Below are 27,156 nucleotides of genomic sequence, written 5' to 3'. Positions count from 1 at the left end.
TCGACCTTTATTTTTTCCTTTTCTATCCAAGTTTCTGGACCCGATCACTGGAACCTTCCGTTATTATCATTCACCCACCAACACTGTCCATATGTACCCACCAGAAATGGCTCCTTCCTCTGCTCCTCCTTCCATCCCCCCGACTCACAAAGCCAAGCCCCAGGTTCCTGCCGAGTGGGACAAGGACCCCTCCAAACTGAAGCGCTCCTACTCCTCCCCAGACATCACCCAGTCTGTGCCAGAGGACGGGAGGAGGAAGCCCGCAGTAACACCAGCTGTGAATCGGGAGAACAAGTAAGTCTGTCGCATCGCCTCCAGCCCAAATAATGGAGGTATGTATTTTAATACCTCTGCTCCAAATAGATCACTGTTCTAATGCTCAAGTCAGAAATTGCTTTGGATGGCCATTCCAGCCACTGTTACTTACTGTGGAGAGAAAGGAAATGAAAATATCCTTGCTTTTTCTTCCAGTTGATAACTTAATATACAGGCGAAGTTATCATAAGTATTAACATAAAAAAGTGTTACTCACCTTGTTACATTTCACAGCACTTGTGTCATAGACGACCTCCAGGTCTTCCCTAGACTTCCTGTGATTCTTAGTGTCCTCTGAGGACCCTAACTTAGGGAAGTGTTGAGTCTGCACTGCTGCAGCCCTCAAGGTCCAGTCATGTGAAAGAGTCAGGTTGTCCTGCGGTGTTGAAGCAATGGGTCTGCTCTGTCCACAGGTAGTGAGCAGGGTCCACTTAAATTTGCCCCAGTGGTGTCTGATCTAGATGCTTTCCTGGTTTCTGCCCTTTTTGAATTGAATGCTCCTGGCTTATAACTGGTAGGGTGTGAGGTGGTTTTTAAGTCTGTCTACTACTTCTAATCTTTACATTTTGGGAGGGGGAAGGGAATAGATGGAAATACAGCCCTGGACTCTGCAGCCAGGGCGTCAACCAGCCATGGGTCGAAAATATTTGTTAAGATTCTTGGCCAAGAATAAGTCTCCCTTGCTGCTAAGAAAAAAAATGTCAGTACTGAACAAATGCAGATGTTTTTGGCCAGTCATTGTTTCTTCAACATTATAGCAACCAACCTGTGGCCATCTCGGCTCTAGATTTTAGGTGATAGTACCCAGATAGCCTCCACCTGCTTTGATATCTGCTCTCCAGTAATAAATATTGTTTGATTCTTTGGCATTCTGGTTGAGTTCAAATATTTTAAAATGCTAACCTCTCTGGGATCGTTTGAAAGAGGTAGAAAGAGCCTCAGTTCTTCAGCTTCTAGTTCACAAGAAACTAGAGAATCTCTCAGGGCCTTTCTAGAAGCAAAGACCCACCTAAGAGGTCAAGAGGGCAGATTCCAGACACAGGGAGGCCTGACCTGGTTACTGGATGCCCTGTAAGGCCCAGCACCGTAGGCACTGACACACTGACTGGACAAAGGGTACTGTGGCCTGGTGCTGAGCCGCTCCCCTCTGTAGTGTGTGTCTTGATTTCAGGTATTTTGCCTCTCACCACATCCCATACGTCTCCCTGCTCAGGCCAACATGCTGCCCCAAAGCCGAGATCTCCAGGCTCTCTGCCTCTCAGATCCGAAACCTCAATCCTGTCTTCGGAGGGTCTGGACCAGCCCTCACTGGACTTCGGAACTTAGGAAATACGTGCTACATGAACTCCATCCTGCAGTGCCTGTGCAATGCACCGCACCTGGCTGATTATTTCAACCGGAACTATTATCAGGATGATATTAACAGGTGAATAAGCATCTGTCTTTTTGCAATACATTGTTCTTTTTTTTTGGTACCAGGGATCAAACTCGGGTCCTTGCACTTGCGCAGCAGGCAGCGAAACCTCTGAGCTAAATCCCTGGCCCTGCAATACACTGTTGAAAGGAAAGCCTAACCATACTTCCTGTCTTAGTCTATTTTGTGCTGCTCAACAAAGTAGCTGCGACTGGGTCATTTATAAAGAAATTTATTTTCGTAGTTCTGGAGACTGAAGTCCAGACATAGATGCCACTGTGTGGTCATGGCCTCTTGCTGTGTTGTCACTCAGCAAAGGTGGAAGGGCAAGAGAAGATGACCTCCTTTGTCTTGCCCTTTGCTAAGTGCACTAAGCTCATTCTTGAGAGGGAAGCCTGTGACTGAATCACCTCTTAAGGTCCTGTCTATTTTTAATTTTTTTGGCAGTATTGGGGATCGAACCCAGAACTTGGTGCACGCTAAGCAAGTGCTCTGTCACTTAGCTACATCCTCAAACTGTTTTAGTTTTTGTTTTGAGACTGGTCTTGAACTTCTGATCCTTCTGCCTCAGCCTCCCCAGGAGTAGAATTAGAGGAGAAGGCCCTACCTCCAAACACTGTCATACTGGCATCACCTAAATTTTGGAGGGGATATGTTCAAACCCGAGCTGCTACCACTCAGCTCCAAAGAAGTCTAATTAGGAAAAGGGAAAATACATTTATTCACTAGAAAAATGTAGAGGAAAACCGACTCTGAAAGAGGTGGAAAAAGCAGTAAACAAGGCAGAAGCTCCCTGTCGTAAGACTGCAGCATGTTGGTCTCAGAACACAAGGAGAACAGAGCTCACAGCCAGAACATGCCAGGTGGGAAAACTGTAAGAGTAACAAACCTGCAAGTATGTTCATGTGGGGCTACAGTGTGTGAATGTTTTAATGTTGACATCAAGAACCCACTGTACTTTATAAATTTTTCCTTTATAGGTTTTTTTAGTGACTTGAATTTTATTTGCACAGGTCAAATTTGTTGGGGCATAAAGGAGAAGTGGCAGAAGAGTTCGGTATAATCATGAAAGCGCTATGGACAGGTCAGTATAGGTACATCAGTCCAAAAGACTTTAAAATCACCATCGGGAAGATCAATGACCAGTTCGCAGGATACAGCCAGCAAGATTCACAAGAGCTGCTCCTCTTCCTCATGGATGGTCTCCATGAGGACCTAAATAAAGTAAGATGTTTGCTATTTCTAAGTTTCCAAGACTCCTTAGGTTGCTCAGCAGCACTGCCATCATTTTACAGCAGCTTAAACTCTAGTTGCTGAATATTCAGTGCTAGTTTATTCAGATACAGTGACTTTGTACTAAGGTATGAAACTGTAATACAAATGTGTCTGATAAGCGTAGTATCTAATAAGTGATCAGTTATGTGAAATGTTTCCAGGTGTGTTTAGGATTTTGGATTTTGGAATATTTGCATATATATGATGAAATATCTTGGGGATAGAACCCCAATCTAAACACACACAGAATTCATTTATGTCTTATATACATATATCTTACACACATAGCCTGAAGTTAGTTTTATATAATATTTTTAAATAATTTGGTACATGAAACAAAGTTTCTTGGTGTGTAATTTTCCACTTGTAGCATCATGTTGGTGCTCAGAAAGTTTTGATTTTGGAGCATTTTGGATTTTGAGATTAAAGATGTTGGATCTGTATTTGAAGTTGTACATGTAGTTATTTAACTATTAACAGGTAGTACTGCTGAGCAGTTTGCAAATGTTAAAATAGTTATTGGTGGGCTGGGGATTTAGCTCAGTGGTTCCATTACCTGCCTCGCAAGAGCAAGATCCCAAGTTCGGTCCCTGGTGCCAAAAAAAAAAAGTTATTGGTAATTTTATATGTGACCCACATGTAAAATAAAATCATAAATTTGGTTCTATAAAAGATAGCCTTAATATCTTCATTATGTATTTGTTTTATTGGATATTTATGTATTTATTATATTATTTGTATATATTATCTTATACTGTGTTCTTATACTTATTTTCTAAAATAAGAATTACTCCATGTAACCAGGTAATTCACATGAATGGTTCTTATAGAGACATGTATCTATGTAAATTTATATACAATAGCTTCTTTTTAGCACACCAACTTGTCATCTTTTTTTCAGATACCTGTGGGATCACCATGCTTACACTGATTGTGATTGTGTGTGTGTGTGTGTGTAAACATGTTCATCTGACATAGGTGGCTGCATATGTCTTCATTTCTGAGGCTAAGACAATGAAATTACCTCTCTCTGTCACTCCCCTAATTCTCAGCTCTATGTGGGATGTCATCTCTTTTCAAAAGTAGACTTTTCAGCTTTTTAAATTAAAAAAAAAAAAAAAAAAAAAAAAATATATATATATATATATATATATATATATATATATATATTAGGAAATTCCAACAGTTTACATCCTTTTAGTAAAGTGGAGTTTTTGTGTTTGGCTAGAATTATTTTTTTGTAGCACTTGATATGATCAGAATTCCTTCATGACATTTTCAAATTGGGAAAGTATTTGAATCTTTCAGTTACATATTTCAGTGTTGTCTTTCAGATATTAATATAGAGTTTAAATAATCTTATTTCCAGGCTGACAACCGGAAGAGACATAAAGAAGAGAACAATGATCACCTCGATGACTTCAAAGCTGCAGAACATGCTTGGCAGAAACATAAGCAGCTCAATGAATCTATTATCGTTGCACTCTTTCAGGGTCAGTTCAAATCCACAGTACAGTGCCTCACTTGTCACAGAAAGTCCAGGACATTTGAGGCCTTCATGTATTTGTCTCTGCCACTAGCATCCACAAGTAAATGTACACTACAGGTGAGTTTCAGATGGACAGAGGTGATTAGTTGGACTAAATGCTGTTTGTATGCACGTAGATGTACTTTATCCAGCAGTTCATTTCTCGTCATTACCCCATAAACACTTGATAGAATAGCAGTGTTCCTTTTCAAAGGTGACTTCTGATTACATATTCCCTCAGAGCTGATAGTATATGTTTTAAAAGTTGCTGTCTCCCTCCTCCTCTCTATTTCCCGTCCCTCAGTGCTAGGGACTGAACCCAGTGCTGTGTCTGTTACGCACTCTGCCACTGAGCTACACCTCCACCCAATAATGTTCGTATTTTTAAGAAGTTGTTAATTTGGAAAATTCTATGTTGACTTTAACTTAGGTCTACTCTTTTTGGAGGGGGTGAGGCAGGGTCTCCCTTTGTAGTCCAGGCTGGCCCTGAACTCACTGTGTAGCCCAGGCTGGCCTCGAACTCAAGATAATCCTCCTGCCTCAGCCTCCCAAGTGCTGGGGTTACAGGCGTGCACCACCACACCAGGCTCGCTTAGGTCTACTTTTTACAGCTATGTGCTTTCCATGAGCACATTGAGTCAGTACCTTTATACTTAGGCTCCTTGGTGCCTTTAGCCTTGCTTCCTGCTGCGCACCCTTCTCTGTCTCCCAGGACTGCCAGGCACGGTGTGGGAGTCCTGTGCACTGTCCTGGCCCACAGCCCCCGCCCTGCCCCCGTGAGGGCCCCCACCACACCCTTCACTGGCTGCGTCTCTTGTGGGACCTGGACTCTTGTTTGAGCTCACTGTTCCTGAAGAGGTGCTCTCTGATGCTGTGTGAAGAAATGAACTACTGAGTGTCTGTTTCTTGTTTTTCCACCAGGATTGCCTTAGATTATTTTCCAAGGAAGAAAAACTCACAGATAACAATAGGTTTTACTGCAGTCACTGCAGAGCTCGGCGGGATTCTCTCAAAAAGATAGAAATCTGGAAGTTGCCACCTGTGCTTCTGGTGCATCTGAAACGGTAACCAAGCAAATTTTTTCCTGTTCAGTAAGATTTAGATGAAGGAATTCTGAGTCTTGTAGTAAGTTCCGCTTACTGCCCTGCCTCCTAAGGAAACATGGGTTATTACGCGCATCTGCTTAGAGAGCTGGAGGGACACGAGGCAGAAGTGACACCACAGTGACAATGCTGCTGTGTCATCATGCCTGTCGGTGGGATCCACTTTCTAGGGTCAGTGCAGCTAAGGACTGCATCATTACATCACATGGAACTATATAAATGTTGTTCAGTATAATTCTAACACAAAATAGCAGCTAAAGTAGCAAAAGTAGCAGCTAAAATTTCACATGCAAGGGGCGGGGGATTTAGCTCCATTCTGCCGCCTGCCCTGCAAGCGCAAGGACCCGAGTTTGATCCCCATTATCAAAAAAAAAAAAAAATTAACATGCAAACCATAAACTAAGCATACAAAGAGTAGTGTTAAAAATGAAATACTTGGGGCCAGGGATTTAGCTCAGTGGTTTTGCCACCTGCTGCCCAAGCGCAAGGACCCAAGTTCAATCCCCAGTACAAAAAAAAAAAAAGAAGAAATACTTTTCAAGTATAATTTTAAAGAGAAAATATGTTAATGATCCCAGTGTTAAATGCAGATGGTTTTTGCTCAGATTTTTCTAACCAGTAAAAAACATCTGGTCCTATAATAGAAGGAATAATGATGGAGGTTATAAAACACATGCCAGATCTTTTGCTCTCATTCTTTTTTGTCTTTGTGTAATCCATCTGTGGAGTGGTGACTTTGAGTCAGTTTTTAAAATCTTTTTAAAGAAGTTTCTTTTTATTGAGCAGTGTCATTTTTGTTTCAAAGAAAACATTTCTGTTTGTATTAGATATTCTTAGGCAGTTGCTTGTGTTAATTTCAATGTGGACGGGTTCAGATTTCTCTTGTGAAAGGTCTAATGAACGCTTGTTCTATCAGTTTTTCTTTTATTTTGAGGATTGGGGAGTTATAAACATGATATAAGTTGACTATAGATCTGTTAAAAGTTTTATTGTTGAACATTATTATTAGAGGATATTAAAAATGTATTTGGTTCAGAATTCAGTATTTTAATAGTGCATATTAATTTTACAAAATAATTAGGTTCCAATGTGGTATTTTCATACATGCACGTAACATATCTTGGTCATATTCATCCCCACACTACCCTCCTTTACATTTCCTTTCCCCTCCTAATTCCCTTCCTGTTGTCCGATAATAGTACTCTTGTCCTTTCATATTATCTTTGTTTCTTTTCTAAAGATTGTATATATTAGGGAAAATATACTGTACCTGTCTTTCTAGGTCTGGCTTAGTTTGCTTAACATGATGGATGATCTCTAGTTCTATCTGTTTTCCTGCAGCTGACATAATTTCATTCTTTATTACTGAATAATACTCCATTGTATATATATGTCACATTTTCTTTATTCATCCACTGTGGTCACCTAGGCTGGTTCTGTTTTGGCTATTGTCAGTTGTGCTGCAGTAAACATGGATATGCAACTCTATAGTATGCTGACTGTAATTCCTTTGGGTAAATACTAACGAATGGTAGAGCAGGGTCATATGGTAGTTCTATTTTTAGTTTTTTGAGGAACCTTGATACTGATTTCTGTAGAAGCTATACTAATTTCCGTTCCCACTGCCAATGTAGAAGGGTTTTTACCCTGCATCCTTGTCATTTATTGGTTTTTGTATTCTTGAATATAGCCATGCTGACTGGGGTGAGATGACATCTCAGTGGTTTTGACTTGCAGTTCTCTGACAAAGATGTTGAACAATTTTTTAATAGACTTACTGGCCATATTAACTTCTGTGAAGTGGCTATTCAAGCCCGTTTATTGATTGGGCTTTTTCCCTTTTTTGGTGGTGTTTTATGGGTTCTGTATATTAATTCTCTGCCATAAGAGTAGCTGGCAAAGATTTTCTTCTGTTGTGTAGCCTGTCTCTTCATGCTTGTTTTCCTTTGCTGTGCAGCAGCTTTTTAATTTGATGTGGTTTAATTGTGATGCCTCCAGTCTTACTCCTTTTGCTCAGGATTGCTGGGTGTTTGTGTTTTTACAATTCGGCGAAGAATGTCATGGGAACTTTGACAGGGATTACACTGAATCCCTAGATTGTCTTTGGTAATATGGCCATTTTAACAATTTTAATTCTGTCAGTCCATGAACTTGGCCCATCTTTCTATCTTATAGTGTCTTACATTTCTTTGTTCAGTGTTTGTATTTTTCATTGAGAGGTATTTCACCTCTTTTGTTAGTCTGATTCCTAGGAGGGTTTTTTTTGGGGGGGGGGAGGTTGAGGCATGGGTAAAGCTATTATGAGTGGAATTGTTCCTCCTTTCTTGTTATTGGTGGATATAGTAGCTACCTTTCCCTGTCATTTTGTCTTTCTAGTGTTTGATTCTTTCCTAATTCTCGCTTTTTTAAAATGTTGATTTGTATTCTGCTACTTTACTCGGTTTATCAGATCTGAAAGTCTTCTGGTAGAGTCTTTAGGATTTCCTAAATATAGGATCATGTTATCTGCAAAAAAAGATAAAATTTGACTTCTTCATTTCCTATTTGTATCTCTTTCTTTCTCTTGCCTAATTCCTCTGGCTAAAATTTTAGTGACTGTATTGAGTGGGAGTGATGAGAATGGACTTTTTTTTTTTTAGCACCAGGGATCAAACTCAGGACCTTGCACTTGCGAGGCAGGTGTGGTGCCACTGAGCTGAATCCCTGGCCCCCAAGATTGCTGTTTGAGTCTTTTTCAGAAACCTTCTCTTTGTTGGAGTGCTTCTTCATATCCTACATTGTCTTCCTTAATTTACTCAGCTGTATATTTGCATCCTCTTTGAAGTCATTAATCATTTTAAAATCAAATTGTTCAATTCTTTGGTGTTTGATTACTTTGCTGTCTTTGCATTCAGTCACTGAGGAGTTAGGGACATTGGACATTTGGTCATGATGCCTTGTTTTTCCTACTTCCTGTGTTTTTGCTGAGCTTTGTGTATCTGTTAGAATGGACATGAGGGTCTTCTGAGCAACCAGCCTGCTTTTGAGGGGTTGACCCCCAGTACACTCAGAGAGGAAGAGAGAATCTGCAGTAATGACGACACTGACACACCAGATATTGACACACAGCGAGAAGCAGTAGCAGCTATACCACCATCACAGTGGAAAGGAAGGGAGCAGTAACAAACTAAAAGGCTAGAAGTAATACAAGATCAAAGTAATGAAGTCGGGGCAGGGGGACAATGGAAGCAGCAGTAAGTGCTTTAACTTATTAAAATTTTATTTTATCCCTTTCCCCCCAGGCCCCTCCTCTCCATATGTACAAAACTGTTTCCATTTTTCCTTCTATTTTCACTTTTTTCTTGTGCTCTCTCTTTCTCCTCCAGCAAGTGTTTGTAAAAAAGGAAGAAAGAGAAGAACAAGATACAATATCCAATTAAAAAGTAAATACAGTAGGTAAAAATCATAGATAAAAACAAGTAAACAGGGCAAAGAGAAAAGAAAGGAAGGTGTAAAAAGAAATCCTCTGTGCCTGGGTGCTTGGCCCAGTGCCCTTTTTCCTGCGAGCTGCATCACTGGGGGAGCAGCAGGGAGACACAGAGGGAGCCTCTGGTGCGTTGTTGGAGCTCCTTAATTGGGACCCGCAGCAGAAGCGGAGCCCGCCCACCTCCCTCAGCAAGCGAGGTCTGTTGCCTGCGGTATCCACCCAGGCAGGGCTTTCTGGGCTTGCTCCTGTGCATCCCGTGGGCTCTGCAGGCAGCCGGCGAGCTGCTCTGTTGCACAGGCTCCCTGTCTGTGCCCTGGACGTGGCAAGTGTCCCAGCAGCGCGGCCGAGTTGTGTCGGTGGCAGGGAAGCCAACAGCCCTCGGCTGCCCTGCTGTGAGGGCTGTACGGGAGCAGGGTGCTCAGACCCTGGATTTGGTCAGCCCCAGCACGTTCGCCACAGAACCCTCAGGCGGGCCTCGCTTGCCTGCTCCTGACACCTCCCCGAGGCGAGGGTCTGCAGCCAGCCCTGGTGCTCCCACTGTGCCCTGTGGTGCTGGGCTGCACGGGAGCAGGGCGCTCAGCCCCTGGATTTGGTCAGCCCTGGCATGCTTGCCACAAAACCCTCAGGTGGGCCTCGCCTGCCTGCTCCTGACACCTCCCCGAGGTGAGGGTCTGCAGCCAGCCCTGGCGCTCCCACTGTGCCCTGTGGTGCCCCACCCAGCACTGCCTCAGGTGTCCCTGGAGACCACTGGGAGGGTGAGGTGTGGCTGTTCTGACTTCGACTGCAGTCACTTGGGCTCCAACCGAGCTCAAACCAAGCCCACCCAGACGGCGCTGTCAGCACCCAGACGTGCGGCCAGCAGTGCACTGGGTTTCTAATCCGGAGCCACTGGCCCAGCAAACACCCATGCTGGGCAGCACCACTGTGGCCTTTGCCTTCGGCCACTGCTGCCAGTCACCTGTTTATCTGAGTCTCCTGCCTTCCCTGGCTGAGTCAGACGCCTACTTCAGGCTTGGCGTTGGGGCTGCTTCGGACCTTTCTCTGCTCCCTTTACACACTTTGTAGCTTTACTCGCACCTCTTGGTCCCCACAGCTCTTCCTCTCTTTCCTCAGAATATATGAGGTGTGACTGAAAAATACAGTGAATGTTTTAATTTTTAAAGTTTATTACAATAAAAGACACATTGTCCTGAATCCCCTCAGCACAGCCCCTCACTCTGAACACACTCATGCCATCATTCTTGCCACTTTCTGACTTCAGTTGCACTGCCATGGCTCCCTTAGTGTCCTGAATTGATTCAGAATGTTCCTCTTACATGTCAGTCATTCTGACTGGGGAAGAGCCAGCAGTTGCAGAGTGCCAGATCTGGTGACTAAGGTGGATGAGGGGACAGCGTCATGTCTTTAGGAGCCTGGCTTTCCCTTGGATGGTGCTCAGCAGCAGCAGTCACTGGATTTATCACACCTCATAAAGACACTCGGGAAAGAAGGCTCCAGAACTGCTTCAGAAAGTGGCCAGAAGAGAGGGAAAATGTGATCAAAATGAGGGGGAGGGTTTTGAGGGGATTAACGGCAGTGTCCTACCGTGTGATACATTTTAAAATTTTAAATATTTTAAATTTTTAAGTTTCACTGTATATTTTGATTACCCCTTTTAGTTTCTTTATTTCTACCTCTTAACTCTTCTCACCGCTTCACACAAAGGATACTTCTGTCCCATCATCTCACCCCAGTAGTCCCCAGAATGCAGTTTTTAAACAATAATTCAGGGGCCATGAATGTAGCTCAGTGGGCAATGGTTGGCTTCCATATGTTAAGCCTTGGGTTCAGTCCACGTCACCAAAAAGGAACCATATTTGGGGGTTTAAAGAAACAGAGTGTGCTGCAAACGGATGCCATTATCTCGATCACAAGGCTGCCGTGGTCAGTGTTTGGCTCAAGCTCTCCCACAGGAACAGCTCTCGTCACGCTCTCCTGTGTGCTCTTGGGGTGGCCCCTCTGCTGGACATGCAGGTCACCACTGCAGAAGCCCTGTCTGACAGTCCTAGCCTGCACAAGGCATCTGGGATCCTCATGTGGATCCTCTGCTGTGCTAGCTGGTGGACCTTGGATGTAGCATTTAATTCCTACCACCTCAGTTTCCTCATTTGTAAAATGGAAAGGTCTTTCCACTTTAAACCTCAATGAACTTCAAATCCAGCTGTTGAATGAGTAAGGATTTCTTCTGCTGTCTGAGTATAATTTCAGTAATGTTGTGTTCTGCAGTTTTTCCTACGATGGCAGATGGAAGCAGAAATTACAAACATCCGTGGACTTCCCACTAGAAAATCTTGATTTGTCACAGTATGTTATTGGTCCAAAGCACAGCCTGAAGAAGTACAGCCTGTTTTCTGTTTCAGTAAGTATCTCCTTGCACTAAAGACCTTTTGTCCAAAGCAAACTAGTAAGACAGGAGTTCAGGTGACCCCTCAGCACACAGCAGGAGTGGGAGCAGCGTGTGACCGAAGGGACTGCTGCTATCCTCACGGGTGTTGTCTTGTTTTGCACAGAATCACTACGGCGGGCTGGACGGAGGCCACTACACTGCTTACTGTAAAAACGCAGCCAGACAGCGGTGGTTTAAGTTTGATGATCACGAAGTTTCTGATATCTCTGTTTCTTCTGTGAAGTCATCAGCAGCGTATATTCTCTTTTATTCTTCACTGGGACCACGAGCAGCTGATGTAACCACATAAGGAGACCTAGGTGACATGCTAGTTAGGTTCTCAGAAGCTCAACCACACAACTCCTGAACTGCTTAAAGAGGTAATAGGAACCCAGGTGGACCATGTAGAGGACTCTGGGCCCAGGAGCTAAGTTACTAGACTCTATCATTGAGGCCAGTGCTGTCACCAGAACCAATGACAAACGTTAGCAAGTATTGCGGTAAGCATCCCTTACAGGTACCAGTTATTTCAAAACAACTTTTTAAGTCTGCTCCAAAGTTAAAATAATTAACTAGCAAAGCATTATTATACTACTGGTCGAAGAACCGCTGTAACCTTCACTTTCCTTTTCACTGTTATGGCCTTTTCACATTTCTAACCCAGCTTGATCTGCTACGATACTCTAGAATGATGGGGAGCAGATAGGGATGTGCGTGTACATCTTTATTGCACACTTGCACATGGGGGCACTGTACATAGTTCAATGTGCTCTTTTTGTGACGCCTACAGCTCAGAGGACTGCGTGTGTGTTTGTTTTTGGCCTATCCTGAGTAACTGCAGTGCTTTCTTAGGGAAATGACAGGGCAAAACTGTTTTTCTGTTGGCTTTGGGCTGTATTTGTGCACTAAATCTTTATTCTAAAAAAATAAAAGGAAACTTTCTTTAATTTTTTAAAAATAAGAATCTCATTACTACATTAAAATCTTAATGAGAAAAATAATGTAAAATCTGTCAGTATTCTGTCTTTAATGATTAGGAGAGCCGGTGGTGGTTTTAGATTTTAGACTGCTTGTGTGCACACATGTTATCTATGCACCCCACCCACTCTGTAGCCCACGCTGGGGTTCTAAGTTCAGCTCCCCGATCCTCCAGAATCAGGACTCGATTCCATTCTTCTCATATGGCACCAGAGCCGTGTGCCACGTTTGTGATCCTCAGCAGCGGGAATGCAGGTAAGACATTGCCCAGACTCATCCTCTCAAGAGTTAAGGTGGGGGCCAGGAGTTGGACCTGACTGCAGAGTGAGGGTGGGACGTGCAGAGGGACTCGGCAGCCCGGAGCCTGGGCTGACCCGGTCACTGCAGTGCAGCTCTCCTGTAGAGATTGCAGGTGCGTCTCAATTGGACACTGCCACGTGAGTGCACCTTGGAGGGCCGAGAGAGCCTGGGTTTTGAATGGCGAAGCTGACACCTTTGTGTTCTGTAGCTAGCTCAAAAGGCGTTGGAATCTTGGCTAAATCATTGTCAATTCAGTGTTTTTAGGTCACACTCCAAAGCTGACAGAGCTATTTGAACAAAAAAAAATTCAGTGCTGAGGCTCAAACCCAGGGCCTCTGCACGCTAGGCAGGCACTACCACTGAACTACCCCCCAGCCTGGGGGCAGGCCGTAGCTCTATGAAGTTTCTTTAGAAAATAATTTGTTGCTAGGTGTGGTGGCACACACCTGTAATCCCATGAGTTTGAAGACAACCTGGGCTTTATAGTGAGTTCAAGGCCAGCCTGAACTAATAGTGAGATTCTGTGTCAAAAACATTTTTAAAAATTTGTTGAGTGTATATAACATATTTTATGATAGAAATCTGGACGAATAAACACTGAATTTTGGAACTTGAACTCACTGTGGAATCCACAGTGCTTTGAGGCCCCACCCATTGGCTTTGAATTATTTTCCTGCTTTATCCACAAGCCAAGACCCATCTTTTCTGCGGTAGCCATATCTCAAAAAGGCTGCAGGTAAGAGTTAACAGACACCAGTGGTACAAGTAAGTTGGAAGAGTTTAATGATGAAGCAAAGCCTCACCACCACTTTCTGATCACTTGTTTTGCAGTTTTCAGGAAGCAGCCTTTGCTAGCTCTTGCACTTCTGTATAGATTTAGAGAAGGGCTAGCAGCTGTAGAACAGCAGATAGGCCGTAGTGGTTTGAACCAAAGTGTCTGGAATCTCACTGACACGAGTGTCATCAAAGCTGTACCAGGCCTGGGTGGCTGAGTTCCTGCAGAAAGCAGTGTAGTAGCCACCATCCAGGTCGCCAAAGTGGTTCTAGGGATGGAAGGAAAGGCAGACTTAGTGCTCACATGCAAATGGGGCAGCTGCAAAGCAAGAACAAAGCTAGAGCCATAGAAACTTCAGATTGATACTAAATTCAAAGGAAATGACAGCTTTGTTATATTACACATATGGCCTGCCTGCTGCTGGCTTTTGGTGCATAGGAACTGCTTACTGAGTGCTCCCATTGATTGTGAACACTGGGTTTGGTGTCGTTTCACTAATGTCTGTCAGTTAATAAATACTGAGCACTTACTGTACATCAGCTATTAATCACTAAAGGACATTTTAAAATAAGTAATAACTCATAGTTTCATTCTAAATATAGGCTAAGTCATGAGAAAGGATCCTTAACATTGGAGTAAGACATGGGAACAACTGCATATTGTTAACAGCATGGTGTGAAGGGGCAGCACATACACCAGAACCCCTCCAACCAGCTTGGCCCCAAAACAACCCTGTCCCACTCATTTTGGTGGGTGAGGATTAGACACAGGGTCTCGTTGTGCAGTTCAGGCTGACTTGAATTCACTATGTAGCCCAGGCTGGCCTCAAACTCAGGGCGATCCTCTCTCAGTCCCTGGGTATGGGGATTCTAGGCGTCCACCACTACACCTTGCTGTTTCATTCTCTTTCATCCATGTCTCTCCTGACCCAGAACAGGAAGCCTGGCTTGCAAAAATAGGGTGTGGTGCAGAACAGTGGTTGGCAAACCAGGGCCAGATCCAGCCGACTGCCTGTTTTTGGAATAGCTTTTACATTTTTATATGATTGAAAGTTCCAATTTTTTTTTTTCTTTCTGGTTTTGTTGTTTTGGTTTTTTTGGTACCGGGGATCGAATTCTAGACCTTGTGCTTGCAAGGCAGGCGGTGGAACCACTGAGCTAAATCCCTGGCCCCTGGTTTTGCTTTTTTTTAAAACAGGGTCTCACTATTCCTTCAGGCTGGCCTTGAACTCACTGTGTAGCCCATACTGGCCTGGAACTCAGGGCAGTCCTCCTCCCTCAGCCTTCTGAGTGCTGGGATTATAGGCATGTGCCACCACACCCAGCATCCAAGTATATTTTGTCATGTGAAAATCAATGAAATCCAGTTTTGGTGTTCTCAAAGTGTTTTGGGAACACCGCCATGCCCATTTGTTTTACAGTGGCTCCTTTAATGGTTCAGCACAAGACTGAACAAACAAGCCCTGCGGCCTGCAAGATCTAAAATACTTATTCTCCGGCTCCTCACAGAATGACTTTACTGACCCCTGGTGTAGGGGGAAGAAATGGATTTTTTTAAAGCCAGATTCAACTGAATACAATGACCTTGGAGGAGTTATTTAACCCTGCCGAGCTTTGCTTCTGGTCTGTTAAATTGACCAGTCTTACACAGCTGTGATCAGATATGTATTAACAGAACCAGGACTGAGGAGGGCTTGAATTATATGTTCCTTGGGCCTTCATCTTTTTCCCCCTTGCCTCATATCTCATAGAAATATCTCCAAGCTGACAACATCAGGTGTGTTGACGGGTGCCCAGAACAGTACGGTGTACCTTGAGAAATCCCCTCTGGTGAGGATATGCAGTGCTCAATCACAGCTGAGTGTCATGTTCGGGGTTTTTTGGTTCCAGGGAACTTAGGACCTCCCGCTTGCCAGGCAGGTCCTGTGCTGCTGAGCTACATCCCCGGCTCATGTTCAGTTTTCGGTTTTTTTGGGTTTTTTGGTACCGGGGATCAAACTCGGGTCCTTGCGCTTGTGCAGCAGGTGGTGAAACCACTGAGCTAAATCCCCAGCCCTCATGTTCAGTTTTGATGAATTTTTTAATAGACATAATGAGAGAAGATGAAGCACCTTGCTAGACTTCCATCTCCAGCACTGTGGCAGTGACCTAGCTGATTGCTGCACCCCCGTCAGGGATCCTGGGTAACAAAACACAGTAAGCACCCTTTGAGGTGTACAGCCGACCTGAAAGTTCAGTGAGAGCAATTCCAGGGGAGCCGGACCAGAAATGACAGAGTAGCACGGTGTGGGCAGCACCCTGTGACTGCCTGGAAATAAAGGCAGATGCTAGTCTCTAGCCAAGGTGCTGGGTTGGAGAGGTTACCCAGGAACCCTACAGGTGATACCTGGGGCCCTAAGACCAGAGTCACCTTTGATGAAAGATCTAGGAAGAAACAAGGGTCTACCCCCCAGTACAGTGCAAGCCTGGCCTGGGCTCAGAGAACAGAAGTAGTTCCTGGGAACTTGTGCCTTCTCACGTTTGGGATTCACATTTATACCACACGTGTGGTCTGGGAAGGCTATGACACTCAAATGAAAGATGTGGCTGGGTACTTAGGCAAGGAGAATTTCTTCCTAGATTGTTGCACCTTAAATCAGCCATACAAGACACCCACATATAAAACCCCAGTGAAGTTGAGCTCCCAGTTCAAAGTAACAGAGGAAACAGTTCACCACAAGGAAAAGGTTGCTATACACAGTGAGATTAAACTCCCCAAGGACTTCAGATAATTTAATTTTCAAGTAGAAACTACAAATAAAGTACATTTGAAGTCACAACATTTAAGAGAAGGAAACTAACCTCTGAAAAACTAAACTTCTAGAAATGAAAATTATAATACTGAAAAGTTTAGTGGCAAGACTGAGTGGTTACAAAGAATTAGAGAATGGATAAACTACAAAAATGAAGCTAGGGAAATTACCAAGAGTGGTGTAGTGGAAAAATATGTGCTAAAAGGCATGGCAGAGTGAATGACAATTCAATTTACACACAGTAGAAATCCATCCTAGGAGGGAAACAGTGCATAGGAACAAGGCAATATTAAAAGTGATAATGGCTAAGAATAACAACAGACCCTCAACTTCAGGAAATGCAATAAATCAAAGATAGAAAATACTGCAGAATGAAAAAGGCAAGGAGAAAAACCTTAAAATCAACCACAAAGACAAGACAGATTCCCCTGCACAAAAATGACACTGCAGTAGAAGTTCTCTGGCAGCCACAGGAGCCAGAAAAATAAGATAAATTTCAACCTAATCTAAGTCACATTTCTAATTGAATTAGCATTCAAGATGAAAGTAAACTAAAGACATTTTCAAAGACTGAGAGACTTCAGTCTAAAAGACCCTCACCAAGGGTGGGGGTGGTGGTACATGCCTGTAATCGCACCTCTTGGGAAGCTGAGGCAGGAGGACTGCAAAGCATCTGAGGCCAGCCTGGCTACACAGTGACCGGAGAGTCAAGGTCAAGACTACATACAAGACCCTGTCTCAAAAACCCAAAACAACTCGCTGAAAAAGATTACTGGAATGTGTGCCACAGGTTAGATGAATAAAGGAGGGAGAAACAGTGCATAAAAGAATGATTAGCAATAACAAAAAGACAGTATATTAGCTTTTCTGTTGGGATAAAATACCTGATAACCACAATTTCAAGGAGAAGAGCTGTAATTTGGCCCTGGGTCCTGACCCACCTCGACATTCAGAAGTGTACTTCACTAACCCCCTGAGCAGCTCTCAGGCCAACCAAGTTGACACCCACCATAATGTCACATCCCACTCCTTGTCAACTTGATAATCCAGATTTTAAACCATGCCTAATCTCCACATAAACACTAGGTCATAATTCCACCTGGCAAGATGGAATTACTCCATGTACAATCGGGAACACAATAAGTCCTTCTCAAAGTATCAACAGTCCCAGCATTGCTAAAAAGTCCAAAGTCTCAGATTCAAAGCAAACTGTTAGCTGTGAACCCCCTTAAAAAAAAGTATACAATCCCAAGGTACAATAAATACCACAGAGTGAACATTCCCATTCCAAAAGGATGAATGGGGGATAGAAAAGAATAGAACCAAAGCAAGACTGAAACCCAGCAGGGCAAACATTAAGTCCTGTGGCTCCCTGTCCAGCATCTCCAGTACATGGTGAGATGTGAGCTCCAGAGGGCTTGGGAAGACCTGCCCCTATGGCTGTGCTGGTTGTGGTCCACATGGGCTCTCTCTCTCGGGCTGGCTCTGCTCAAGGCCTGCAGCTTTCCTCATCAGGTGTTCTATGTCTCTGGCACCTCCAACTTCCTGGGGTCTTCACTGCACCTTTGGCTTCATTCTCACAGCTTCATGCATAACCCTCTCACAAGCTCCTTGCCTGGCCTCCCAGGCCTTTCTTTAAAATCTGTGTAGATGCCTCCCTGACCCCATAACTCTTGCATTCTGTATATCCGAAAAACCAGCATCATGTGCAGCAGCCAGGCCCCCTTCGACCATAGAAGCTCCAGCCTTTGAGTGCCTGGATGACTGAGCAGAGTGAAGTGAATCCTGGGATATCAATTCCCTAAAGGTCTTTCTCAAGCAGAAGTCCCAGGAGCTCTCCTCGAAAATGAAAGCTTGATACTTTTGCAGCCTCAAGCCTGTGATGAGTGTGGTCTTGCTGATTCCTGAGAGGGCCTTGAGGGATCTTTCTTGTCCCTGTACTAAGTACTCAGTTTCTTTTCAATGGCAGTAATCCCTTTAGCAGCCACATAGTAGGGGATTTTACCCCCCCCCTTTTTTTTTCAGGGGACACATCATCTAGGCCAAAAACAAACATTCAACAAAGAACCATTAGTTAAACTATACTTTAGACCAATTAAACAACATTTACAAAACATTCAATCTAAAAACTGCAAAATGCAATTTTTCATAAGTGCATAGAACTTTCTCTAGAATAGACCATATGTTAGGGTACAAAATAGGCCTGAAATGCTCTCCCAAAAAAGAAAAAGAAATGAAAAAATCCTGAAATCATATCTTGTATCTTTTCTGATCCTCAATGGAATAAAACTTGAAGTCAACAAGAAAAATTATACAAATACACCGAGACTAAACACCACACTTTAAGTGAACTGTGGGTCATGGAGGAAATCAGAAGGGAAATTTACAAAATTTCTTCAAATAAATGAAAATGGAAGCAATATACTAAAACCTGTGGGATACAGCAAAAGCAGTACTAAGAGGGCAATTTATTGCAATGAGTGCCTACATCAAAAACACAGATGTTAGATAACTTAATGATGCATCTCAAGGACTCAGAAAAGCAAGAAGAAACCAAGCCTAAAATTAGTACAGGAAAAGAAAGGTCAGAATAGAAATAGAGTCTAAAAGGAAATACAAAAGATCAATGAAAGTGTTGGTTCTTCACAATCCCTGACCTGAAACTATACTACAAAGCTACTGTGAAAAAAACAGCTTGGTACTGGCAAAAGAACAGACCTGAGGACCAGTGCAACAGACTAGAAGATGCAGAAACAACTCCAGACACATTCAGCCACCTAATCTTTGACAAAGGAGCCAAACACCCTCACTGGAGGAAAGATCGCCTCTTTAATAAATGGTGCTGGAAAAACTGGCTTTCCACATGCCAAAGACTGAAAACCTTGGTGAAAAATCTTTCACCATGCACTAACCTAAAATCAAAATGGATCAAAGACCTAAATATTAAAACAGAAACACTAGCTGGGTGTGTTGGTGCATGCCTGCAGGAGGCTGAGGCAGGAGGATCGCCGAGAGTTTAAGACTAGCCTGAGCTACACAGTAGGGAGAAAGTCTAAAAAAAAACCCCAAAACCAAAAACACTAAATTGGCTGGAAGAGAGAATAGGTAGAATGCTTCAGGACACAGGAGTAGGCAAGGACTTCATGAACAAAACCCAGTCCACATGGAAAATACTACAAAAAGACAACTATGGGACCTCATCTCATTAAAAAGCTTTTCCACAGTAACAGAAACCACCAACAGAGTGAAGAGACAGCCCACAGTGTGGGAAAATTTTTTTTACCAGCTATTCATCAGATAAAAAACTATCTAGAATATATAAAGAAATCAAAAAAAAAATCAGACCCCACCCCTAAATTTAAAGACCCAATCCAAAAATGGGCAACTGAAATGAAAAGACAGTTCTCAGATGAAGAAGCAGAAACAGCAAATAAATATATGAAAAAATGTTCAACATCACTGGTCATTCGAGAGATGCAGATGAAAACAACACTGAGATTCCACCTCACCCCAGAAAGAATGGCTGCTATCAAGAAATCAACCAATAACAAATGCTGGCGGGGCTGTGGGGAAAGAGGAACACTGCTCCACTGCTGGTGGGAGTGTAGACTGGTGCAACCACTGTGGAAATCAGTGTGGAGATACCTCAAAAAGCTAAAACTAAAACATTTTTTAAAAAGCTAAAACTAGAGGTCCCATTTGACCCAGCTAGTCCCCTTCTTGGTATCTTCCTGAAGGAATTAAAAGCATCATGCCACAGCAATATATGTGCACCCATGTTTATAGCAGCATAGTTTGTAATAGTGAAAGCTTGGAAACAGCCCAAATGCCCATCAACCAATGAATGGATAAAGATGTGGTTTTTTATACAATGAAGTACACCTCTGCTATAAAGAAGGATGAGGCTCAGACATTTATAGCTAAATGGATGGACCTTGAGACCTACTCTTAAATAAATTGGACACACATGTTTAAAATACCACATTGTTTCTCTGATGTGAGAAAACGAGAAAGTGGAAATAAGGACTAAAATGTGTAATACTGAGAAATGGGAAGAAAATGTTCAAATGGGAAGGGGAACAAGGCAAGAGGGTGGGAGAAAGGAAGAAAGGGACAAGGAAAAAAGTGAAAATGGAAATAAAGCTTTTGTACATAGGGGAGGGGGAATGGGAAAAAAGGCAGGATGTACCATGTACAGGTGCAGATTTCCTATGATGTTATTATTCATGCCTAAAATGCACCAATAAATGTTTTGCTATAAAGTATTGAGTCTTTGAAAAGATAAAGTTGCCAAACCTTTAGCTAGACTAACCACAAAAAACAAAAACAAAAACAAAAAAACCCCAAAAATAGGAGATGAGAAAGGAGACATTACAAGGATCACTAAGGGTTATTCTGAAAAACTATGCTAACATATTGGAAAGTTTAGAAGAAACTGACGAATTTCTGTACATCTAAGACCTATCAAAATTGAACTAAGAAGAGACAAAAAACCTGACCAGTAAGTAATGAGACTGAGTACTAAAATGTCTCCCAATTAAAAAATAAAAACAACCCAGGGCCAGATAGTGTCACTTTGAATTTTACCAAAACTGTTTGTTTGTTTTTTGAGACAGGGTCTTGCTTCGTAGTTCAGGCTGGCTCTGAACTCACTAAGTAGCCCAGGCTGGCCTCGACCTGCCAGCGATCCTCCTGGCTCAGCCTCCTGAGTGCTAGGATCACAGGTGTGCGCCACCACGCCTGCCCGGTTTACCAAGCTTCTGAAAAAGAACATCTTTGCAAAGACTAGAAGGGAGGGAGGAAGCGCTTCCAAACTTCCTGAGGCCAGTGTTACCCTGTTACAAAACCCAACAAGGACATAGCAGGAACACCAAACTACAGACCACGCCCATGATGAAAACAGAGTAGACAGGCCTGGTGATGCACCCTTGTAATCCTACCAGGAGGCTGAGGCAGAAGGACTGCCTTGAGAGTGAGGCCAGCCTGGGCTGTAGAGTGAGTTCAAGGCCAGCCTGAACTGCATAGCAAGATCCTGTCTCCAAAATGAAGAAAAAGCAAATCAAATTCACAGCCAGTGCTGTTACACCTGTGTCTGCATCTACTCGGGAGGGCATGGAGCGAGAATCTCAACCTCAGTCCCAGTCTGGACAGCTCAGCTACTTGGCAAACCCTGTCTGAAAATTTTTTTTAAGAAAACATTTTTTTTTTTAATGGCTGGGTATGTAGTTCAGTGCAAAGGCCCTGGGTTCAATAACCAGTACTGCAAAAAGAAAGTCATGCATATTATCAAATTGGTTTCATTCTAGGGATGCAAGAAGGATCAACACATGCAAATCAGTAAACACAGCACACTGCATAAACAGAATGAAGGCTAAAAATCATTTGATCATCATAGACTTAAGCATTTGATAAAATTCAACATAATGAATATACTGAGAAAGAAATCATGGAAGCAGTTTAATTCACAATAGCCACAAAAACAAAGTAATACCCTAGGGACAAAGGGGTACATATCCAAAATATACAGAGAGTAAGAAAACAGTCTCATTTTAAAAATGGGCAGAGAGGGCCAGGCATTTAGCTCTGTGGCACTGCGCCTGCCTTGCAAGCGCAAGGTCCTGAGTTCGATCCCTGGTACCAAAAAAAAGGGCAGAGACCCTGAGCAGACATTTCTCGAAAGAAGACACCCAAATGGCCCATGGGTTCATGAAGAACATTCAACACCACTAAGCACCGAGAAATGGAAGTTAAAACCACAAATACTACCTTATACTTCCAAGAACGACTATTATCAAAAGGATAAATGATGACAAGCTAGGCATGGTGGCGGAGGCAGGAGGATTACAAGTTAAGCCCAGACCCAGGCAACTTAGTGAGACCCTGTCTCACTAAATAAAAAATAAATTTAAATAAAGGACTTGGGATGTAGCTTAATGCAAAGGCCCTGGGACTGAACCGTCCCCAATATCAAAAAGAAAGGGAGGAGAGGAGGAGGAGGAAGAAAGGAAAAGAAGTAAGAGGAAGATGAGAGGGAGATGAAGATGGGGGAGAAAGAGGAGGAGGAGGAAGGGAAAACACGGAAAAGAAAAAGGACTGATCCATGTCAGCGAGGGTGTGAGAAGAGGGAGCTGCACCCAGGTGATGGGAATGTGAGCCACGATGGAAAGCACTATGGAGTTTTCTCCAAACACTGAAACCCGAACTACGTATATGCAGTGCAGGTGTTTGTCACGGCACCATTCATGTCTCAGTTACTTTTCTGGTGACTGAGACAAAACACTCAACACCCAAAATTAAAGGAGGAAAGGGTTATTTTGGGTCATTTTGTACAGGTCTCAGTCCATAGTCAGCAGGCTGCAAGGCAGGGTGGCATCGCAGAGCAGGCAGAAGAAAAGCAGCAGCAGCAGCAATAAGCAACAAGCAACCAGTGACCAGCCTTTCTGTCCCTTACATCTTTGCCAGGCTACCTACCCTTAGGGCGAGTAGCACTCACACCCTTAATCCCAGCATCACACACCCTAGATCCAGCCAGCTCCCAAAAGCCCCACCTATGACTGCATGAGGCTTTAGGGGGGACATTATATGCAAGCTATCACAATTCACAAGAGCAAAATGTGCAGTTGAGATACATGCCCATCGATGGATGGCTGGATAAAGAAAATGTGCTATACACAGTGGAATGTTACTTGGCCATAAAAAAGACATTTTCATTTGCAAACAAGATTGGATGAACCTGGTGGACACTGTGCTAAGTGAAATAGCCAGGCATGTAAAGACAAGTACCACATGACCTCATTTAACTAAACAGTCAAAGTCATCAAAGAAGAGACAGGCAGTAGGGAGTTGCTGGTCAAGGTACCGAGTCTGAGGAAGACAGTAAGTAACAAGTTGTTGTGATCTACTGCATAGCAGGTAACCAGTCAAACACAGTGTATTTCAAAATAGCAAAGAGTACATTTTCAGATGTCAGTCACACACACAAAGCAAGTGACAGTAAGCTAACCAGCTTGATTTACCATGCCACACTGGATCCAGATAGACGAACATGGAGTGTGCCCCTGTGTGAGGGACGGGACACGGGAGCATGACGGGCAGCACGTAACTCAGTGTCACATCGGAACCATTACACATACACACGGGGCTTCGATTTCATCTACAATATTTTGTTTCTTAACATAAGGTGAGAATAATGAATAGCTATTCCGTTTTCTGTGCCTGAAACATTTGATAGTTTTACAAAACTCTTGCTAGAAACCAATCATTTGAGAAGGGTTCAAGGAACGAAGACTTGCATGACTGCTGTTTTCAGATACTTGAAGGAACAGCATGTATAGAAAATGGGCGTTCTGCCAAGTTGCATAAGAAGTGGTACCAAGAATCAACAAATGGGATCACATCAATTTAAAAAGCTTATGCCGGGGATGCAGCTCAGTGGTTCCAGCGCCTGCCTTGCAAGTGCAACGTCCCGAGTTCGATCCCCAGTAACAAAAAAAAAACAAAACAACAACAACAACAAATTAAAAAGCTTCTGCACAGCAAAGGAAACCACCAACAGAGTGAAGAGACAACTTACAGAAAACGAAAAAATTTGCCAGCTACTACTCAAAGGACTAAATATCTAGAATATAGAAAGAACTCAAAAATTAGACCCTCCAAATTTAAAGACTCAATGAAAAAATGGGCATCTGAAATGAAAACACTTTTCAAATTAAGAAGTACATCCTTACTCAAAAGAACACATACAAACAGATGACTATGGCCTTTGTCAGTGTTGCAAGGCCTTAATAGAGTTCAGTAAACCTTTTGTGGAAGAAGTCATTGATGATAAAGAAAACAAGGAAAATGAAAACAAAAAATTAAAGGATGAATTATTGAAATTTTGTTTTAAAAGCTTGAAATACCCTTTGCTGACAGCACAATTCCTCGAACAATCTGAAGAAGCAGAAAATTATCCCTTAAGGTGTTTTGCATCAGAAATAATAGGGTTTTTTTAATCAGCAATTGGATACCCTTTTCCAAAAATTATTTTTAATCATGGAAGGAAAAAGAGGATATGGAATTACCTTGAATTTGAGGAAGAAGAAGACAAACAATTAGCAGACTCTATGGCCTCTCTGGCATATCTGGTATTTGTTCAGGGCATCCAAACTGATCAACTGCCAGTGGTTTTAAGCCCTTCATACATTTTGCAGTTTAATATGGGGCATACTGAAGTCTTTTTGCAAAGAACAGAAGAGTCTGTTTTGTCCAAAGGATTGGAACTACTGAAGAATGGTTTATTAACAATAGAAGATAACAGTCTACTTTGCCAGTACTTAGAAATCAAGAGTTTCCTTACTGTACCTCAGAGCTTAGTCAAAGTAATGACACTTTGCCCCATTGAGACATTGAGAAAAAAAGGTTTAGCCATGCTTCAGTTGTATATTAACAAGTTGGATCCACAAGGCAAATATACATTATTTAGGTGCTTGTTGAATACAAGTAATCACTCGGGTGTGGAGGCCTTTATTATTCAAAATATCAAAAATCAAATTGATATGTCATTTAAGAAAACACCTAACAAATGGTTTAACAGGACCACAGCTGATTTCTCTTTTAGATTTGGTACTGTTTCTCCCAGAGGGTGTTGAAACAGATTTACTACAAAACTCAGATAGGATTATGGCTGCATTAAATTTATTGAGGTATTTGGTTATCAAAGATAATGAAAATGACAGTCAAACTGGATTTTGGACAGAACTTGGAAAGATTGAGAATAATTTCTTAAAGCCACTCCATACAGGACTTAATATGTCAAAAGCACACTATGAAGCAGAAATTAAAAATAGCCAAGAAAATAACCAAGTAGTTCAAAAGTCTAAGGACCTTTGTTCTGTAACAGTAGGTAGAGAAGAGATCCCCAGTATGTCTCCTGAAATGCAGCTTAAGGTCCTACATTCATTCAGCTCTTTTCACGTTTGATTTGACTGAAAGTCTTCTAGCTCGAGTAGAAGAACTCATTGAAATAAAAACAAAGTCTACCTCTGAAGAAAATGTTGGAATAAAGTAAAAGTTCTACTTCCTAAATAAAAATTAATAAAATACCCCCCCCAAAAAAGAAGTACAAATGGCCAATAAATACATGAAAAAATGTTCAACGTCTCTGGCCATTCGAGAAATGCAAATTAAAACAATACTGGGATTCCATCTCCAAAATGACTACTGTCAAGAAATCAAGGGCCAGGGATTAGCTCAGTGGTTCTGCCACCTGCCTTGCAAGCACAAGGTCACGAGTTTGATCCCTGGTACCAAAAAAAAAAAAAAAGAAAGCAACCGATAAGGCTGGAGTCTGTGAGGGAGAAAGAACACTTCTTCACTGTTGGTTAGAGTGTAAACTGGTAAGCCACTGGAAATCAGTATGGAGATTTCTCAAAAAACTACAAATAGAAATTCCATTTATCCAGCTATTCCCCTTCTAGGTAAAGAGTTAAACATCACACCTCAGTGATCTATGCATACCCATCTTTATAGCAGCACAATTCATAACAGCTAAATCTTGGAAGCAGCCTAAATGTCCATCAACAGAACAGACAAAGCAACTGTGGACAAAGAAACTGTGGCATTTACATACAAGGGAGCACTACTCTGCCATAAAAGATAAAGTTGAGTCATTTGTAGGAAAATGGATGCACCTTGAGACCATAATGTTAAAGAAATCAGTCACACAAGTTTAAATATCACATGGTTTCTCTTGTATGAGAAACTCAATATATAAAGAAAGTGTAAAAGAAAAGACAGACCAGAGGAAAAAAAGAGAGAAAAATTACTGAAATCCAGCATGGACAATGTATCTAAAAGTGTACCTAATTTACAGGACGGTCTTACGTGTTCTATGTTCTTTGGCCTGTTAGTCTCACTGCTCATCTGGACACTATGTATGAGTGAACTTCATAAGGACCTACAGGATAACCACATGAATCTGATGCTGCCGGGGGAGGGTGGAGGAAAGGGGAAAAACAATGTTCATGTACCAACTCCCCACAGTGAGTGCAACCATGCACTGCAAACATGTATTAATAAGAAAAAATAAAATGGGTGTTGTTTGATAACACACTGACAAACATCTGTTAACTATAAGCTACATATAAATTAGGATAAAATATAGTCAATATTTGATTTTTAAAAAATCATTACAATAAAAGACACATTGCCATGAATCATCCTCTGAAAATTGCCACTTCAAACACACTCATCCCATGGTTCTCACCACTTTCTGAAGCAGCTCTGGAGTCCTCTTTCCTGAGTGTTGTGGCTTCAATCTAGATGTCCCCAAAGCCTCAGGCGCTCGTAGGTAGGGCTTTTCAGAGGTACTGGGTCTAGGGTGTGTGAATGTGAACGTGGATTCAAGTTGGGCGATAACTAAATTAGTCCACTGACTGGCTTAGTTAGCACAGTTCTGGGAGTAGATATAATGGCAGTGGATGCTGCTGCTGCACGGAGCCAAATCTGGTGACTAAGGTGGATGAGGACACAGTGTCACGTTTTTCATGAGCCCGCCAGCTTTCTGTCGGATGGCGCTTGGTGGCAGCAGTCACCATGTTTTTGATCATGCCTCATAAAGACACTCAGGAAAGAGGACTCCAGAGCTGCTTCAGAAAGTGGTGAGAACCAAGGGATAAGTGTGTTCAAAGTCAGGGATGGATTTGGACGGGGATTCATCACCATGTGTCCTACTGTAATAAAGGCTTTAAATTTTTCAACATTCATCATATTTTCTGATCACCCCTGAATGTTACTACTACTGCTG

General features: G+C 42.5%; 1 protein-coding gene and 1 pseudogene across 1 annotated transcript in view; both read left to right on the top strand.

Moving 5' to 3' along the window:
- Positions 1-12,527, top strand: part of Usp8 (ubiquitin specific peptidase 8) — a 63,102-nt gene extending 50,575 nt beyond the window's left edge. The window contains exons 13-19 of the mRNA XM_004835420.4: positions 32-294; positions 1,529-1,741; positions 2,743-2,953; positions 4,374-4,610; positions 5,454-5,596; positions 11,367-11,499; positions 11,651-12,527. Of these exons, the coding sequence (XP_004835477.1) occupies positions 32-294; positions 1,529-1,741; positions 2,743-2,953; positions 4,374-4,610; positions 5,454-5,596; positions 11,367-11,499; positions 11,651-11,836 (1,386 nt within the window). The 3' untranslated portion in view covers positions 11,837-12,527. The remainder of the gene's footprint in view (positions 1-31; positions 295-1,528; positions 1,742-2,742; positions 2,954-4,373; positions 4,611-5,453; positions 5,597-11,366; positions 11,500-11,650) is intronic.
- A 180-nt stretch (positions 12,528-12,707) lies between these two features.
- LOC106009550 (glomulin pseudogene) lies at positions 12,708-25,534 on the top strand (annotated as a pseudogene).
- Positions 25,535-27,156: the final 1,622 nt, after the last annotated feature.

Source organism: Heterocephalus glaber, unplaced genomic scaffold (assembly GCF_053883595.1).
Source record: "Heterocephalus glaber isolate CG9 unplaced genomic scaffold, H.glaber_assembly_v1.0 deba00000122, whole genome shotgun sequence".
Classification (NCBI taxonomy): Eukaryota; Metazoa; Chordata; class Mammalia; order Rodentia; family Bathyergidae; genus Heterocephalus; species Heterocephalus glaber.
This window is presented reverse-complemented; position numbering and strand designations above follow the sequence as displayed.